The following is a 15996-nucleotide window of genomic DNA, read 5'->3' on the forward strand; positions in this document are numbered from 1 at the left end:
CCGTCCAGAGCACACTTTTCTTGACAGTCTGTCCCAGTTGTAGCATCTTTTGCAGTCTGGCTAGACTGACAGTTTCCTGAAGCAAGACCTGGTTCCCTTTCCACCTCCTTTATTTCTCCCCTTGGCGTCACTATTATACGCAGCAAGAAGCAGTCAGATCACGCGTCCAGCATGTCGCTTGGAAACGTGCTCAGCCGAATGTCCAGGTTCCTCAGTTTGCTAAGCTTCTTCCCCTGTGGAGGAAGGGCCCCCTTTCCCCGGTTTCCGATGATCGCTCCCTCACTTCCTCCTGAGCCCTCACCGGCGGTGCCTTCAGTGTCCACACACCTACCCGTGGCATCAGAGCTTTTCATCCTGCGCCTCCCAGTTCTGCCCGCCCCGGCCCGGTCCCGGTCCCCGGTCCCACAGCCGCGCCCACTGTTCAGATGTTTCTTCACGGCGCACCTCTGCTTCTGCTCCCAGATCCGCATTAGTTTCCTGCTGCTGCTCTGACGGATTACCCAGCGCTGAGTGGCGTTCACACAACACGGATCTGTTACCCTCTGGTGTAGTTCAGGAGGCTGAGTTCCCTCTGGAGGCTCCCGGGGAGAATCCTTCTCCTGGCCTTCCCCAGCTTCTAGAGGCTGCCTGTGTTCCCCGGGCTCGCGGCCCCTTCCTGGACTCTGACCCTCTAGTATTCTGCTTTCAAGAACCCTCGTGACCACATCGGGCCCACCCGGTTAATCCAGGATAATCTGCCCATCTCAAGATCCCGAATCTCCTCACAACCTAGAGTCCCCTTTGCCACATAGGTAGCGCGTCCACAGGCTTGGAGGTTATGACGCGGACAGCTCAGGGCCACGATTCTGTTCAGTGCAGGAACCGTTAGCCAGTGCTCACGGCGCCCTTCCCTGGCTCATCATTTGAAATGCGGGTTTAAGAAAATCAACGTGTTTAACTTTGTCTTTTTTTAAAAACCCTTTACAGGAACTTGGATACAATTGGCGTCGCTGTCGATTTGATTCTTCTTTTCCGTGAACTGCGGGTGGAACAGGAATCCCTGTTGACAGGTAACTTGCAGTATGATTCACGGGTTATTTGTGTCTTTGAAACGGGTTTAAAAACTACAACTTGGAGTGTTGTTACGTCGTTCATTAAAGCAAATGTGTCGTGTTTCATGATACAGAGAAACTTATTTAGTGATGTTAGTGAATTTCCATAAAAAAGTGGCAACGGCTTCCTTTCCTCCCTCTGTTGTGGGCTGAACTGCGCCCCCCTTCCCCCCCGACCTGTCCCCAGATCCACATGGCGGAGTCCCCACCCTGTAGCGCTTCAGAATGTGGCTATATTTGGAGACCAGGCCTTTGAAGAGATAAATAAGGTAAGATAAGTAATCCATTATGACTGGTGTCCTTGTAAGAAGAGGAGGTCAGAACACAGACACGCAGAGAGACGACGACCACGCGAGGACACGGGGAGGGGACAGCCATCTGCAAGCCCAGGAGGGGGATTCAGAAGGAACCAGCCCTGCCCACACCACGACCTTGGACTTCTAGCCTCTGAACTTAGAAAATAAATTCCCGTTGCTTCAGCCACCCGCTCTGTGGTGCTTCGTTATGGTGGCCTCGCCAAGTAATGGTGTCTCTCAGGATGTGTGAAGGTGGCATGCCTGTTCTTGGTGCTGAGTGTGCTCTGAACAGTGACCAAAGCAGGCAGAAAATCTTTGCCTCAGCGTGTTTACAGTGCAGTGGAGGGAGTCCGGTGCTAAATATGTTACCTAAGTCAAATACCTGGCATGACTGAGGGAGGGTAGCTCTCTGATTGTTGGATAGCTGTTGATAAGGGATTAGGAGAGAAATCAAGCCTCTTGATTTGAAGACCAGGAAGCTTTTCTAGACTTTTTTGAATGTTTTTGGTTCTTAAGGTATTAGCATCTATACATCTTCTTTGGACAGGGATCATTACTGTAATATCCTGTAAGAAAACAGAATTTTAACATATGATCTCTATCCAAGGCCTCGGAACGCTTCTGGGCAAACCCAAGTCATTTAATAATAAAATCTTAATGTAAATGTTCAGCTTATAAGATTTACTAGATCGTGGAGTGAACAAATTCTTTCTGATAATTCAATAAATACGTCCTCTAAAGGAGAAATCCCCACAGGTGCCTGGGTGGCTCAGTTGGTTAAGCATCTGACTCGATCTTGGCTTAGGTCATGATCAGAGCCCTGAGTCTGGCTCTTCTGATAGCACGTGGAGCCTGCTTGGGATTCATTATCTCTCCCTCCCCGCCGCCCCCGTCCTCCCCCCCCCCCCCCCCCCCCCGCCACTTCCCCACACAAGCACATGCGTGCTCTGTCTCTCTCAAAATAAATAAACTTAAAAAAAAATAATAAAGGAGCAATCTCCAGCAATTTGTAGAATATGATCTTATTTATAAGTTGGTTTACATTTAGTTCTCATTGCCTGTACTGACTCTAAACAGTGAGGCCTTTCATGTTCATGGTAATATACGTGCTACCGTTGGGGTCGAGGAGAGAACTAGATGGGGTAGTCTCTTCACAGGCAGAGAAACTGAGGCACAGAGCACAGGGGGCTAAATTAGCTGTCAGAGGTGCTGCCTGGCTCAGTTCAGTTCTCTTCCTGTTCTGTGATTCCTTAGTGTTCTCATTTAAAACGCCTTTGTTAAAATTCCTGCGTCTCTACCTGGTTGAGAGTTCTTCTTTTGGGGAATCGCAGCGATCTTTTCAATTAACTAAATTGTCTAAGACTCTGCACACAAAGCGTTTGCTCTGCGTTGTTTTGAACAGCTCTAATTTCTCAGGTATTCTCGAGAAACCGATAGGGTGTAGGATTTAGTTGGAGGGCATTTTGAAGACGTTCTGTGCTTAACGGTCTTTTTGTAGCTTCATTTTATGGCGAAACGGAAGCCTCCGTGCTCCAGTTGGGGGAAGACAAATCGGCAGTGAGATCCAGGTTGCGCTCTGTTGCGTGGAAAAGCCTCTGGTTTTGAAGCCTGCGTGTGGCGCGAGAAGGGGAGTTCGGAGTGGACCGCGTTCCATAATTACTGAGACCTCCTGGCGTGGTGGATAGTGGGGCCCTGGCAGCACCGAAGCGGGCGGACGTGGGTTTCCCTGGATGGATTCCTGAATGAGACACCCCGGGGAGGCAGGGCGCGCACGCTGTGACTGAGTAACTGGCAGAGCCAGCGGCCCGCCGCGGGGGCGTCGAGCCCCATCCCCACGCCCCCGCGCAGCAGCGCTGCTCCCGAAACGGCCCCTCGCCCGCCGCTCCCCATCCTTATGGCAGCACATCAGGCGCCCTCCTGTCTTCCCCGGGCTCCAGGGGCCCCTCCGCTCTACCCCAGACGCGCCACGGGAGACTTGCTGTAGGGTGTTCACGTGATCAAAGACTGTTTCACGGGACTGATTTTTCTCTTCGCCGAAGCAAGTAGGCGATCCGACGAAAAACTTACAGGAGCTGATTGCTGAAACTTTTCATGACCTGATTTGTCGTTGATGAATACATTGGCTGTGTGGTCGGTGGCCTGGCTTTTCATTGATACGTGCCAGTCAGAGGGCAGATCTTCAGACACCTGTGTTGTGTTGTGTTGGTGTATTCAGAGTTGTTTGCCGGGTTGGCGGCTGTATTTGTTTTTGTTTTTTTAATTTTTTTTTTTAACATTTAATTATTTTTGAGAGAGAGAGAGTATGAGCAGGAGAGGGGCAGAGAGGGAGGGAGACACAGAATCCGAAGCAGGCTCCAGGCCCCGAGCGGTCGGCACAGAGCCCGACGCGGGGCTGGAACCCACAAACCGCGAGAGCACGACCTGAGCCGAAGTCGGGCGCCTAACGACGGAGCCACCCGAGGGCCCCTTGGCAGCTGCGTTTGTGTTAGTTTCATTAAGTGATACGTTTCTTACTGACGTGAGACTCACGGGCACACGGGTAAGCACTCGCTGGTGAACCGTTGAGCGGCACTTGGGGCAGTCGCCGTGTTGTGCCCCCACCGGCTCAGACTGCAGATACTTTCACGATCCTGAAAGGCGACCCTGTGCCCCCTGAGCTGCTGCTTTCCGCTTCCCCTCCCCTGAGCCCTGGCTGCCGCTGGTCTGCGTTCTGTCTCTGCGGGATTACCTCTTCTGGATTTCTCCTGGGAGTGGAATCAGGATTATTGGACCTTCTTTGGCTTCTTTCACTCAGCAGAATGTTGTCCAGAGTTTATCCCCGTCGTAGCCTGTGTCAGCGCTTTATTGTTTCAGATGACTGAACGACGTTCCGTCGTGTGCACGTTAGCACAGTTTGTCTGTTCACTCAGTGCCGGACGTGGGGTCGTCTCCACCGTTTGGCTGTTCGGATCGGTGCTGCTCTGAGCAGGCGTGGATGTGTCCCATCCGAGTACCGTTCTCTGTTCCTTGAGTGTATCAGGAAGAATTTCTGGGGCAGTTTTATATTTAAATTGTCAAGGAACTGCCAGACTTTTCTCAGCGGCTGAACTGTTTTACGTCTTTACTGAGAACGTACATCATTCCGGTTTCTCCATGTCCCTGCCGACGTTTATTTTCCTTTTTTAAATTTTTTTTGGACTCTAGTCATGCTGACATTTGTGCAGTGGTGTCTCATCGCGATTTGCGTTTTCCTCTTGAGGAATGATGCCGAGCACCTTCTTGGGCGCCTGGTTTGGCCATTGGTAGATCTTCTTTGGGGAATTGTCTGTTCAGGTTCTTTGCCCAGCTGTTCATCGGGCTGTTTGTCTTTTTTGTGGGTGAATTTCAAGAGTTATTTGTATATTGTGCATACTGAGAATTGCGGTGAATCTGTAGATCCATTTGGGGACACCTGGCCATCTTCGTGACCCTGAGTCTTCTGGTCCGTGAATGTGGACCGTCTCTCCACGCATTTAGGTCTGTCAGTTCCAGTTGTGTTGGCTTCAGGCGGATCACGTGTGTTTATAGGCAGAGTGGGAGGATATTACTGAGGCAAGGAGGAGAAGGGACGTCAAAAAGGTATTTCTCACTCCTTGGGAAAGGCAGTTCACGGTATTCCTGAATTTATTTGGAATTCAGCAGTGAAATTTGGACTCAACAATGAAACTTAAAGAAGTTTTATAGTACGTTAGTTCAAGCGTAACATAAGCCTTGTAAAAAGTATTCTGGTTCTTTCTTTTTTTTTTTAAATTTTTTAATGTTTACTTATTTTTGAGAGACAGAGTGTGAGAGTGGGAGGCACAGAGAGAGAGGGAGACACAGACTCCGAAGCAGGCTCCAGGCTCCGAGCTGTCAGCACAGAGCCCGACGCGGGGCTCAAACCCACGGACCGTGAGATCATGACCTGAGCCGAAGTTTGACGCTCCACTGACTGAGCCACCCAGGCGCCCCAAAAGTATTCTGGTTCTTAATAAAGCGCCCATACTGTGTTGTGACTGTTTCTCTGTGAGAATCGTCTTTTTGTGGATTTTTAGCAGGGTATCTGTGCCAGCTTTTTGTTACCACTCTTGAGGTAAAAACTGTAATTACATTGTCAAAATAATATTTAGAGTATTATTTTCAGAGAATAATTGCAGTGGTGTGACGAATATATTATGCTCATCAAATTTTATGTAAACACAAGCATGAGTTATTTTAATTGAGTTATTGGTGTTGTTTTTGGCCTTTATTTTCTAATCTGTAAAAATAATGTTGGGATTTTTGAGGGGCTTTGTAACATTTGCAATATTTACACAGATCAGTTGATAAGCTGTTTGGTCAAAGTAAACGGCCATTTGTACTTGTCTGGGGTTTCTTTTCTTGCCGCTAGGACATCTTTAAACCTTTTCCTTCCTGGAATCGTGTTCTGATTCAGAGTGCTAATTTTTAGCTGCCTGATGAATTGTTAGGTCAGTTGGCTTCCAGACCAACTTATATTGTTGGCGTGCGTGTGTGTGTGTGTGTGTGTGTGTGTGTGTGTGTGAGCAATTTTACAAAGATTTGGCTGTTAACATTCAAAATACTCAGTGAAAATATAAAGGGCATTTTAAATTGTGATTTAAGATTAAAAATGAGGATCTAACTTTTCACTGTAACCATTTTCCATAACTTGTTACAGAGTAATTTTTAAAAACTCAGGAAAGTGGAAAGAAAAATAGTCATCGTGTACATGCAGGCTGCTTTAGACAAACACTTGACTTTTTTTAGTCCTTTTTCAGTGTTTGTACGTATGGGAATGACTGTGTACTTGGAATTCTAGATCTTGCGTCTTTTGGATCGTAATGTTAACTCTGTTCAGTTTTGAAGTTCTTGGTTCATCGTTTCCTTTGTATTTTTTTTTTTGTCCTTCTCTCGGTGTTGGCGATCCCCGGCCACAGCTCGGCCATCTTTGAGCCAGGAATCGTTGAATCACTGTGTAAGTGAGGGGCGCAGGCACATTACACACCTTACCTTCCTTAATCTTCGTGGCTACTCTGCCTTTGAGGTGTTGGAGGAACAGCGCGTCCCGTGCTCAGCCAGGGATCAGGTGATAGGACTCGAAGGGAGGGCCAGATCCCCTGAGAGCCTGAGGACAGAGGACGGGAGCCCTGGGCCCCGACCAGCAGGCCGGCCCCCTCCTCTGGCAAAGCAGAGGCCTAGAAAGCTTAAAGACTTCGGAAGTCCCCCCGCTCTTAAAATTGCCCTCTGGTTGCTGATGGGTGGGCGGGGAGATCCTTTCGGGGAGCAAAATCTTTCATTTCGGCTCCTTCTCCTGTGACTTGTTACCTTGATCAGCCTCGATTCTCCCCTTGGGGAAGAGCCACCCGCCTGCTGCTGCTTTTGCCCCGGGGCGGGCTGTGTGATGGGGTTCTGGTTTGCCCCGTGTAGAAGGCGTAGATGTCAATACCTGCCTCCCAGGTTGTCGCGGGGGTCAGAGGAGGTGCTCCCGGTGGATCCTCCGCAAGCGTCAGTTACCGCCTCCGTTCTCGCTGCCGCTGTCCCTCAGCCCTCGCTTCTTGGCGCTCAACCCGTGCTGGTGTTTACCTCCTCGGAAGCGTCTCGGTCTCTTTCCGCTCAGGATCTCGTCACATGCCATTCCGCCTGCATGGGCTGCGCTGGCCCCGACGTGAACCGCTTCCAAAACAGTGAGCAAACAGCAGGGCGCGGGCGTCTCCGCCTCGGCACGCATGCCACGCATAGCTGGGGCGCGGCCCTGGGAGGCCGAGGCCCGGCCAGCAGGGGCCTTTTAGGTATGGGGTGTGTCGCCAGGAGGGGGCTGGGACTGGCGTTTCGGGGGAGTATCTGGTTACCGCAAAGGACAGAAGTATTTCAAGTATTTCCCCGGCCAGCATTGCGGTGCCCGTGTGAACCATACGGACACCGGCTCGCTCCCATCAGCCGGCTGGCCTTGAAGGCGCGCAGCGCGGCCTTAGTCGTGGCCGGCCCCTCACTGGCCGCTGATTTATGTGCTCGCTCTGTGCCTCTTTTCTTCATCTGTGAAATGTGGACGGTGCCGTCTGCCTTAACTATGAAGTTACAGTAAGAACCCACGTAAATCCCACCTGCACATCACGGGAGCGATTGCTGTGCGTTGGACGTCGTTCTGGCTCCTCGGCCACTGTCACTCACCCTGGCGTCCGGGTCCTGTGTGGCGTTGCCGGGCCCGGGCGTCCGTGTGTCGGGCCCAGCTGAGCGGCAGGCGGGAGGAGGAGGCAGGGACTCGCTCCCCACTCGCGTCTCCCTCCCAGAGCCGTACCTGCGCCCACCTTCCGTTGCTTTCCCCGTCGGCCTCGTTTTGTTTCCCCCGGGGGGGACCGTCATCAGCTGGCCAGGCCTTGTCCACGCCCCCTCCCTAAGGTGTCCCCTGTGCTCCCGAGGCATCCGCGGTCACCGGGCGGCCCCTTTCCCCAGGGGCCTGGCTCCCAGCCCCGCGGAGCCCCTGCAGGTCCTGGGCTCTCAGAAGCTCCCCCTGGTGCCGTCGGTTCCGAGGGTGGTAGCTGTTTCCTGTAGCCCCGGTGTCTGTGTTACCTCAGTGTTGCCTTTGCAGCGTATCTGATCCCTGATAGCAAGTTTTCTTCGTTGAAACAACTAGTTCGGTTCTGTTCGCCTGAGGTCCTGCCTGAGCTATGATCCTGCTCTAAGGCCTGTGCTTGGTGCCTCTTCTCTTGCTCCCACAGGGGCCCCCTATGCCTTCCTCCCTCTCTTCCCCACTCCTCCCTCCTGCTCTCCCTTCTCTCCATCTGCTCTGCTGGAGAGGGCACGTCCAGGAGATGGAAACTTGAACGCCATAACTTGAACGGGGACAATTTCATGTAAAGAACTGCTAACTGTCACAAAGTCTTGAAATACAGGATTGGGGCGCCTGGGTGACCCAGTCGGTTAAGCGTCCGACTTCGGCTCAGGTCATGATCTCACACGGTTCGTGGGTTCGAGCCCTGTGTTGGGCTCTGTGCTGACAGCTCAGGGCCTGGATCCCGCTTCGGATCCTGTGTCTCCCTGTCTCTCTGCCCCTCCCCCGCGCATGCCCTGTTTCTGTCTCAAAAATAAATAAACACACACACAAATCAAAAACAACAGAGGATCTGGCCGGTGGGGAAGTCGTGGGGAGGCGGTGTCGGCGGAACTTGCTGGAAATCCACCCTCTGGGGTGCAGGGGCAGGTCGTTCACAGGGAGGTATCCTGACTCGGAACTTGCTCAGAAGCATCCCGAGGAAGTTCTCGGCTGCTGGACACGCCCGGTTGGTCACAATTTGCCGGAGCAAATCACTGGAGAGACTCGACCGCAGCGGGCGGATGCCGGAGAAGCAGCGTGCTGCAGGAAGCCTGGCGATGCCGAACTTGCCAGCCGGCGAAGGAGACTTCCCGGAAGGGCCCGTCTGCCCTTTGGCAGGGCAGGCGGTGGAGGGTTTACGAGACCGGCGCCCGCTCGGAAACCTAGTAAACCCGGCCCGCGCACGGCTCCCGGGGATGTCCGGGAGGCGCCGGGTTTAGAGAGCCCTCAGCTGCGCCGCACCACCTTCTCATAGACGCTCGGGTGTCATCTGGCTGATTTTTGCCAGTCCGGCGGGTGTGTAGTAGAATCTTGGCCTCTTCCGTGGGGTTCAGCACTTTCTATATTTTGCCTTTTGGAGATCTTTATTAAGCGTTGCTTCAAATCCCCCCCTCCCGTTTTTCAAATCAGATTTGTCTGTCTTTTTACCGACTTACAAAAGCTCAAATCCTGCGGTAGTTACGTGTTTCTATTACGTGTTCATTCATATCTTTTCCTGTTCTATGGATAGTTTTTGTTTTTTAACCCTAGGATGTTAACACTTTTGAGAAAAAAGTGTTAGTTTTGATGTAGTCTAGGTGGTTAATGTTTTTCTTTATGGTATTATTTTGTTGTCTTGTTTAAAATATCTTACTCTGCAGTGTTGTTTTCTAAAAGCTTTCTAGTTCACTTTTTTACGCTTAGGTTAGTACTTGGAGTTGAATTTTCTGTGTTGTGTGGGGCAGGAGCCCAGTTTCCATTTTTTATACTGGTACCTACCATTGCTTACTGTTTTCTGAAAACAAATCCTCTTACCTCGTGATTTTCAACAGCGTCTCAGCTGTCGGCTGTTTATATCATGACATAAATTTTAGAATCATCTTGTCAGATTAGAGATGCCCACACAAACATATAGATGTTCTCTGATGTGTAAAATGACACACACACACACACACCCTGTGGGGAATTCAGTCTCAGATTGCATTTGATCTCTAGAGAAAAACGGATTCCTCTCATCTGTGAACATGGTATAATTCTTTACTCGATCAAGTTTTAGAATCTTTTTTCTTAGTGGCACTGGGCATCATTTTTAGTTACATTTTTGATGCTTTTTTCTTTTTAATGTTTATATATTTATTTTGAGAGAATGAGAGAGAGAGAGAGAGGGAGAGGGAGAGAGGGAGAGAGAGATGTGAGCGGGGGAGGGGCAGGGAGAGAGGGAGACATAGAATCCCAAACAGGCTCCATGCTGCCAGTGCAGAGCCTGACGTGGGGCTCGAACCCATGAACCGTGAGATAGTGACCTGAGCCAGAATCAAGAGTCGGATGCTTAACTGACTAAGCCACCCAGGCGCCCCATTTTTGGTGCTTTTATGAATAGGCTCCATTCTTGATTTTTTTTGCTCGTTCCCTGTATGTATGGAAGTATTACTGACTTTTTAAATGTTGACTTTGCATCCAGAAGCTTTTGGGACTTACTAATTCAGACAACTCGTACGCCTAAAAGTGTTGACCACATACATTAGAAATGACCTTTCAACTGTAGAGGAAAACAAAAAAACAGTTCAGTGTTGTCTTCTCCAGCGTTTGGCCTTTCTTTTCTTGCCGGCCCGGATCGTCAGGGGAGTGTGGACTGGAAGTGGTGATAGCAGGCACCTCCGTCTCCTTCCCTTTCAGAAGGAAGGCTCCTTCTCCATCTGGCTGTTAACCATAACGTGCACCTTGCGTTTTGTGTTGGGGACCCATTTTTAGGGTAAAGAAGCCCTCCTCTGTTCCTCGGTGGCTATGAGTTGTTCAGTTTGGCTTGTTGTTTAAAATTATGAACGGGTGTCGAATTTCACCAGCTACGTCTTCTGCAGTCTTCGGGATGATCGGATCGGTTTGTCCTTTGTAGGTTGATGCGGTCACTTACAAAGTTCGACTCTGGGAGGGTAGAGCAGTTTGCGGTGCGGGTGTGAGTGCAGCTTCCTCTCTGGTACGAGATTCCTCCTGAAACACGGGTTTTGCGTTTTTACCTTCTGTTCTCTTCCTTTTTCATAGTGTGTGTGTTCAACTTGGGTATCGGTCCCAGTGAGGCTGGCCGCACCGGCTTGGTTTGAGGGTCTGCTCGCTCTCTTCCCGTTCCTTGGAAGGGTTGTGTAAGTTGGAAGTCTTTCTCCCTTGAATGTGAGCTGGCGGGAAAGCCGTCTGGGTGTAGGATGTGTTTTTGTGGGAAAATGACTGCCGCTTCAGTTCCCTTCGTGGCCGTCGCGCTCTGCGGGCGTTCCCTGGATATTTTACAGAGACAGTTTGTGTTAGCTGTGCTCTAGGGTTTTGTTCATTTAATTGAAGTTTGCAAACAGTGTGGCCTCATGTTATTTGTGATATCTTCTGACTTTCTCTTTTGGCAGCCTCGCCTTTGTCATTTCTGAACGTGTAACGTCGGCGTCCTTTGTGTCTTTCCTCCATTTTGACCCGTTTTTCCAAAGGTTGGTCTGTATGGTGCTTTCTGAAGAGTCACGTTTTCGATTTCCTGATACCCTCTTTTTATGACTGCTGTCAGTTTTAATAATTTCTTGCTCTTAATCTTTATTTTGTTCCTTCCCTGTTTTGGGATATTTTTATTCTTTTTGTAATTTCTCGAAGCGGGTATTCATTGATTTTTGTCATTCTTCCCCAAAATACGCATTTTAAAGCTTTAAAAAGGTTTTCCTTTCTGTACTGTGTTAGCTGCATCGCGAAGCTTTGGTTTGAGGTATTTTTGTTAACATTTGGTTTGAAATATTGTATTTCCGTAGTGATTTCTTTTCTGTCCCCACAGGTTATTTAGGGGTCTGTTTTCTTGTTCTAAACCTGGTGACTTTCCGATCATTTTGGGGACTAATTTCCCCCAAATACTCGCACGTAGGTGTAATTGCCACGTAGGAAGCGAGCACTGTCTGTATGGCAGTCTTTGAAAGTGCGTGGAGACTCGTCTTTTTCTCCGGCACGTGGTGAAGTGCTTGGCGGTGTGTCCTTGGGAAGACCGTACGCTCTGCGGCTGAAACCCGTTTTTCCTTTTCACTAATCAGCTTCACGTATAAGCAAGTGGGTGCTCGGATAAGCACGAGACAACCGTATTGGGTTGATACGGTCGCAGGAATAAATCCGGAATCGCGATACCTTGTGATTGTGTGACTTGGGTCAGATTCCTTCTAACCGCCGTGGGTCTCGGTCTGCTGTGCTCTGTAACGAGGATAGAAGCACCTGTCTCGGCAGTAGGGTTCTCCATACGGTAGTACAGTAAGCATTGTGATAAGCGAGTGCGTATATAGTAAGCGCTCACGGTGTCTGTTTAGAGTCTCCGACCCCAGGAACAAACACATGTTTTCACGGAACATTTGGAAACCTGACATTTTAAACCAGTATTTATCAAGTCCGTATTGTGCCAGTAAAGAGGGTGGCCAGGTGAGCCTTTTCTGCGTTCTCTCCCGCACGTTCAACTGTGCTAGCAGGTTCCCGTGTCATCCTTATGACCGACAAAACAGGGACTGTCCACGTTCCGGGGGGGAACTTGGATCTCACAGAGGTCACGTGCCTTGCGCACATTCACGCTACGTTGGGAGTTGCACACAGGTCTGTGTTTGTGGCCGGTACACAGTTGTGTTCTCCTGTTACTCTTTCCTTTAACAGACTATTTTTTAGAGCAGTTTTTGGTTCACAGCAAAATTGAGAAGGTTCAGAGATTTCTCGTGGGTCTTCTGCCCCTGCCCCTGCACAGCCTCCCTCGCGTTTCACGTGTGGCGCCACAGTGACAGCTGATCCTGAGCCATAAGCTTGAATGCGCGGCTCCTCACCTTCGCAGATGGACTTTTACACAACATGCTGTGAATGTATTGTCTCTGCCCCGTCAGTTTCTTAGTGTTTTCTTTTCTCTAGCTTTCTTTATTGTAAGAATATAGTGTATGAAACAACGTACAAAATATGTTAATCAGCTGTTTATGTCATTGATAAATCTTCTGGTTAGCAGTAGGTTATTTATTCATAGTTAAGTTTTAGGGGAGTCAGAGGTCATCTGTGGATTTTCGACCGTGTGGGGATCAGTTCCTCTACCCCCCCCCCCCCCCCCCCCCCCCCGCCCCATGTTCAAGGGTCATCTGTAATGCATTTGTTATGTTGTTATCATCCAAAGTCCGTAGTTTACATCATGGTTCATTCTTGGTGTTTTACATTTCATGGGTTTGGACAAAAGTATGTGCAGTGACGTGTATTCACCGTGATAGAATCATGCAGAATAGTTTCACTGCCTGAAAGTCCTCTGTGCTCTGCCTGTTCATTGTCCCTGCCCTGGTCCTGGGCGACCACAGATCTTTTTACTGTGTCCGTAGTTTCGCTTTTTCCAGAACGTCACAGTCGGGATCATACGGTATGTGGCCTTTTCACTTGGTAATTGTATGGAAGTTTCCTCCATGTGTGTTCATGGTTTGATAGCTCGTGTCTTTTTAGTGCTGAGTAACGTTTCCTTGTGTGCACGGACTGCAGTTCCTTTATCTGGTCACGTACGGAAGGACGTCGTGGTTGCTTTCATAATTTCATTTGGCAATTATGAGTGAAGCTGCCGTAAACATTAATGTGCAGGGTTTTGTGTGGACATAAGTTTTCGGTCACTTTGGGTAGATACCAAGGGTTGCGATCGTTGGATTGTATGTTAAGCGTGTGCGTGGTTTTGTAAGAAGCCGCGGGACTGAACTGTCCTTCACAGTGGCCGTACCATTCTGCGTCCCTACCAGCCGTGCGTGAGCGTCCCTGTCGCTCACATCCGTGCCGGCACTGTGTGTTGTCAGTGTTGTGGGTGTTGTCCAATATGCTCTAGTTTTATCGGGTGAAATGTTCTGAATTTGTCAACTAGGTTGTTACTAAATGCTGTTAAAATCTTTTACATAGACTAGTTTTTTGTCTGCCTGTTTTATAAGTCACCAGGAAAGTTGTATTACTACTGCAGAGTTTAATTGTGGGTTTTTTTCTTTCTTCTGTAGTTTTGTCAATTTTTCTTTTAATTATATGTATGTGTGTGTATATGTATGTATATATTTGAGGCCATGTTATGATTACAATCTATAATTATTATCTTTTTGGTGAATTGTCATTCTGAAATTTTTTTTTTTTTTTTGAAGTTTATTTCTTTTCTTTAGCAGTCTCCACACCCAACATGGGGCTCACACTCACAGCCTTGAGACTGAGAGTTTGTGCTCCACCGACTGAGCCAGCCCGGCGCCCCTGAAATGATAATGCTTGTTTGCCTTAATGTTTGTTACGTCTCATTTTAAGGGGTCTATGACTTCCTGTTTAGCTGGTATTTGCCTAATACATCTTTTTGCTATTCTTTAACTTTTAATATTTCTATAGTATTATGTTCTAGATGTTTTGTTTTAAGTAGCATTAAGTTAGATTATTAAAAATCCGGTCAATGGGGCGCCTGGGTGGCGCAGTCGGTTAAGCGTCCGACTTCAGCCAGGTCACGATCTCGCGGACCGTGAGTTCGAGCCCCGCGTCAGGCTCTGGGCTGATGGCTCGGAGCCTGGAGCCTGTTTCCGATTCTGTGTCTCCCTCTCTCTCTGCCCCTCCCCCGTTCATGCTCTGTCTCTCTCTGTCCCAAAAAAAAAAAATAAATAAAAAAATAAAAATCCGGTCAAAGAGTCACTCTTAATTGGAGCACGTAGTCCAGTGATAGTTAATGTAAATTAGAGGTATATTGTGTTGACATTTACAGTTTTTTAAAGAAGTTAATTCAGTTTGTACGGAGCACGTTGTTTTGGTAAGGCATCTTAATATTAACGTCACGCCCAAAGTTTCATCGCGGTGAGAGACTTATGTAGTTAAAAGAAGTGAACAGAAACTTCCCGTTTAATGACGTGGAATGGTTTCTATTAAGATATGTTTATTTGGTGTGTTAACAAGTTTTTAAATTGTATCTTTCTTATTTTTATAAATCGTCAGCATTTCGCTGTGGCCTGCAGTTTCTAGGCAACATCGCCTCACGGAATGAAGATTCGCAGTCTGTCGTGTGGGTGCACGCTTTCCCAGAACTCTTTCTGTGAGTATATCGATAGAAGTTTCTCTCATTCTGGAAAGACTGGTTATATCATTCCATTTAGGTGAAGTTCAAAAACAGGGAAAACTAGCCCTTGGTCAGAGAGTTGAGGATGGCCCTTGGTGGTGGTGGGCGGGGGCAGGATCGGCACCAGCCGGGAGAGGGCACGAGGGAGTCTCCTGGGGTTCTGGGAATGTTCCGTGTCTTGACCTGCTTGGTAGTTATGGAGTTATACCCACATCTAATAATTTATTGGGCTGTACACTCAAGATTTATGCCCTTTATTGTATGTCGGCTTTTTTTTTTTTTTTTTAAGAAAATAAGAGTTTTGATTAAAGTAAGAAATACTGTTAGGTTCACTGTGATTTATAGGAAAACACATTCGTAAGAAAAAAAAGCCATAAAATGCTGGAGTATGGGCAGTGAATTGGTCATTATTTATCCATCGAGCACTTGTTATGTGCCCAGCACAAGGCTGTCTGGGTAGATCTGAAGAGCGGTAAGATGGGCACAGCCAATCCGTTTGTCTAGGTTGGTTCGCGGTGCTTTTCCTGGTGATTTGGTACTTTGTTTTGACCAACTTCTGTTAGTTCACACAAAGTTGAGCACCGGGATAGAAGACGAGTGGGTAACGGAGGCAGGGTAGGCAGTAGGAAGCGCTGTCTCTGAGTGGGTGGCCTGGCTTCTAGTCCAGGCCCCGTGGCCCACGAGGGGTGTCCGTGGTCGTGGCAGCAGTAAGGCGGCCGAGCAGTGGCTGTTTCTCCGCCCCGGTTGGGTATTCCGTGCGGGCGATTCCTGTCCTGTGAGCGGCAGGAATCCTGTCCTGTGCAGGGCGGGGTGAGGACCGACGCTCACCGCTGGTCAAGGGCAGAGCTGCTCTCCGGGTCCAAAGGCGGTGCTCTGCTGCCTAAACGCCCTGCTGCCTTCCCCGGTCGTGTCGGTTTTCTGGGCTTCCGTGTAAAGTACGATGTCAGGATCACATAAACTCGAATGTGATCCCTAGCTCGCTTGAGTCGATAACTGGCTCTCAAATTCCTCCAAATAATGAGAGTTGAAGGCACCAAATCTTTATGATTCACGATAATTGAGCTTAGGTGGAAGGAAAGAATTGTGGAATTCGAGCTACAGAAATAGAAATTGCTCATTCTTGAGAATCCCTGCCTTTAAAACATTTTGAACACCTAGTATCTGTGGTTCTGAGCTAGGTGAGTGGAATTTGGGTAATTTAGATCTATTTATAATTCCCCAAAAGCCCATGCTTTGGGGGAGATAAAG

At 48.8% G+C, this 15996-nt stretch overlaps 1 protein-coding gene across 2 annotated transcripts in view; it reads left to right on the top strand.

Annotated features, from left to right (window-relative positions):
- Nucleotides 1-15996, top strand: part of ATXN10 (ataxin 10) — a 165850-nt gene that overhangs the window by 25052 nt on the left and 124802 nt on the right. For both annotated transcript variants that reach the window (XM_042948115.1, XM_042948116.1), the window contains exons 3-4: nt 967-1049; nt 14628-14724. In XM_042948115.1, the coding sequence (XP_042804049.1) occupies nt 967-1049; nt 14628-14724 (180 nt within the window). The remainder of the gene's footprint in view (nt 1-966; nt 1050-14627; nt 14725-15996) is intronic.

The sequence above is a fragment of the Panthera leo genome, chromosome B4 (assembly GCF_018350215.1).
Source record: "Panthera leo isolate Ple1 chromosome B4, P.leo_Ple1_pat1.1, whole genome shotgun sequence".
Taxonomy (NCBI): Eukaryota; Metazoa; Chordata; class Mammalia; order Carnivora; family Felidae; genus Panthera; species Panthera leo.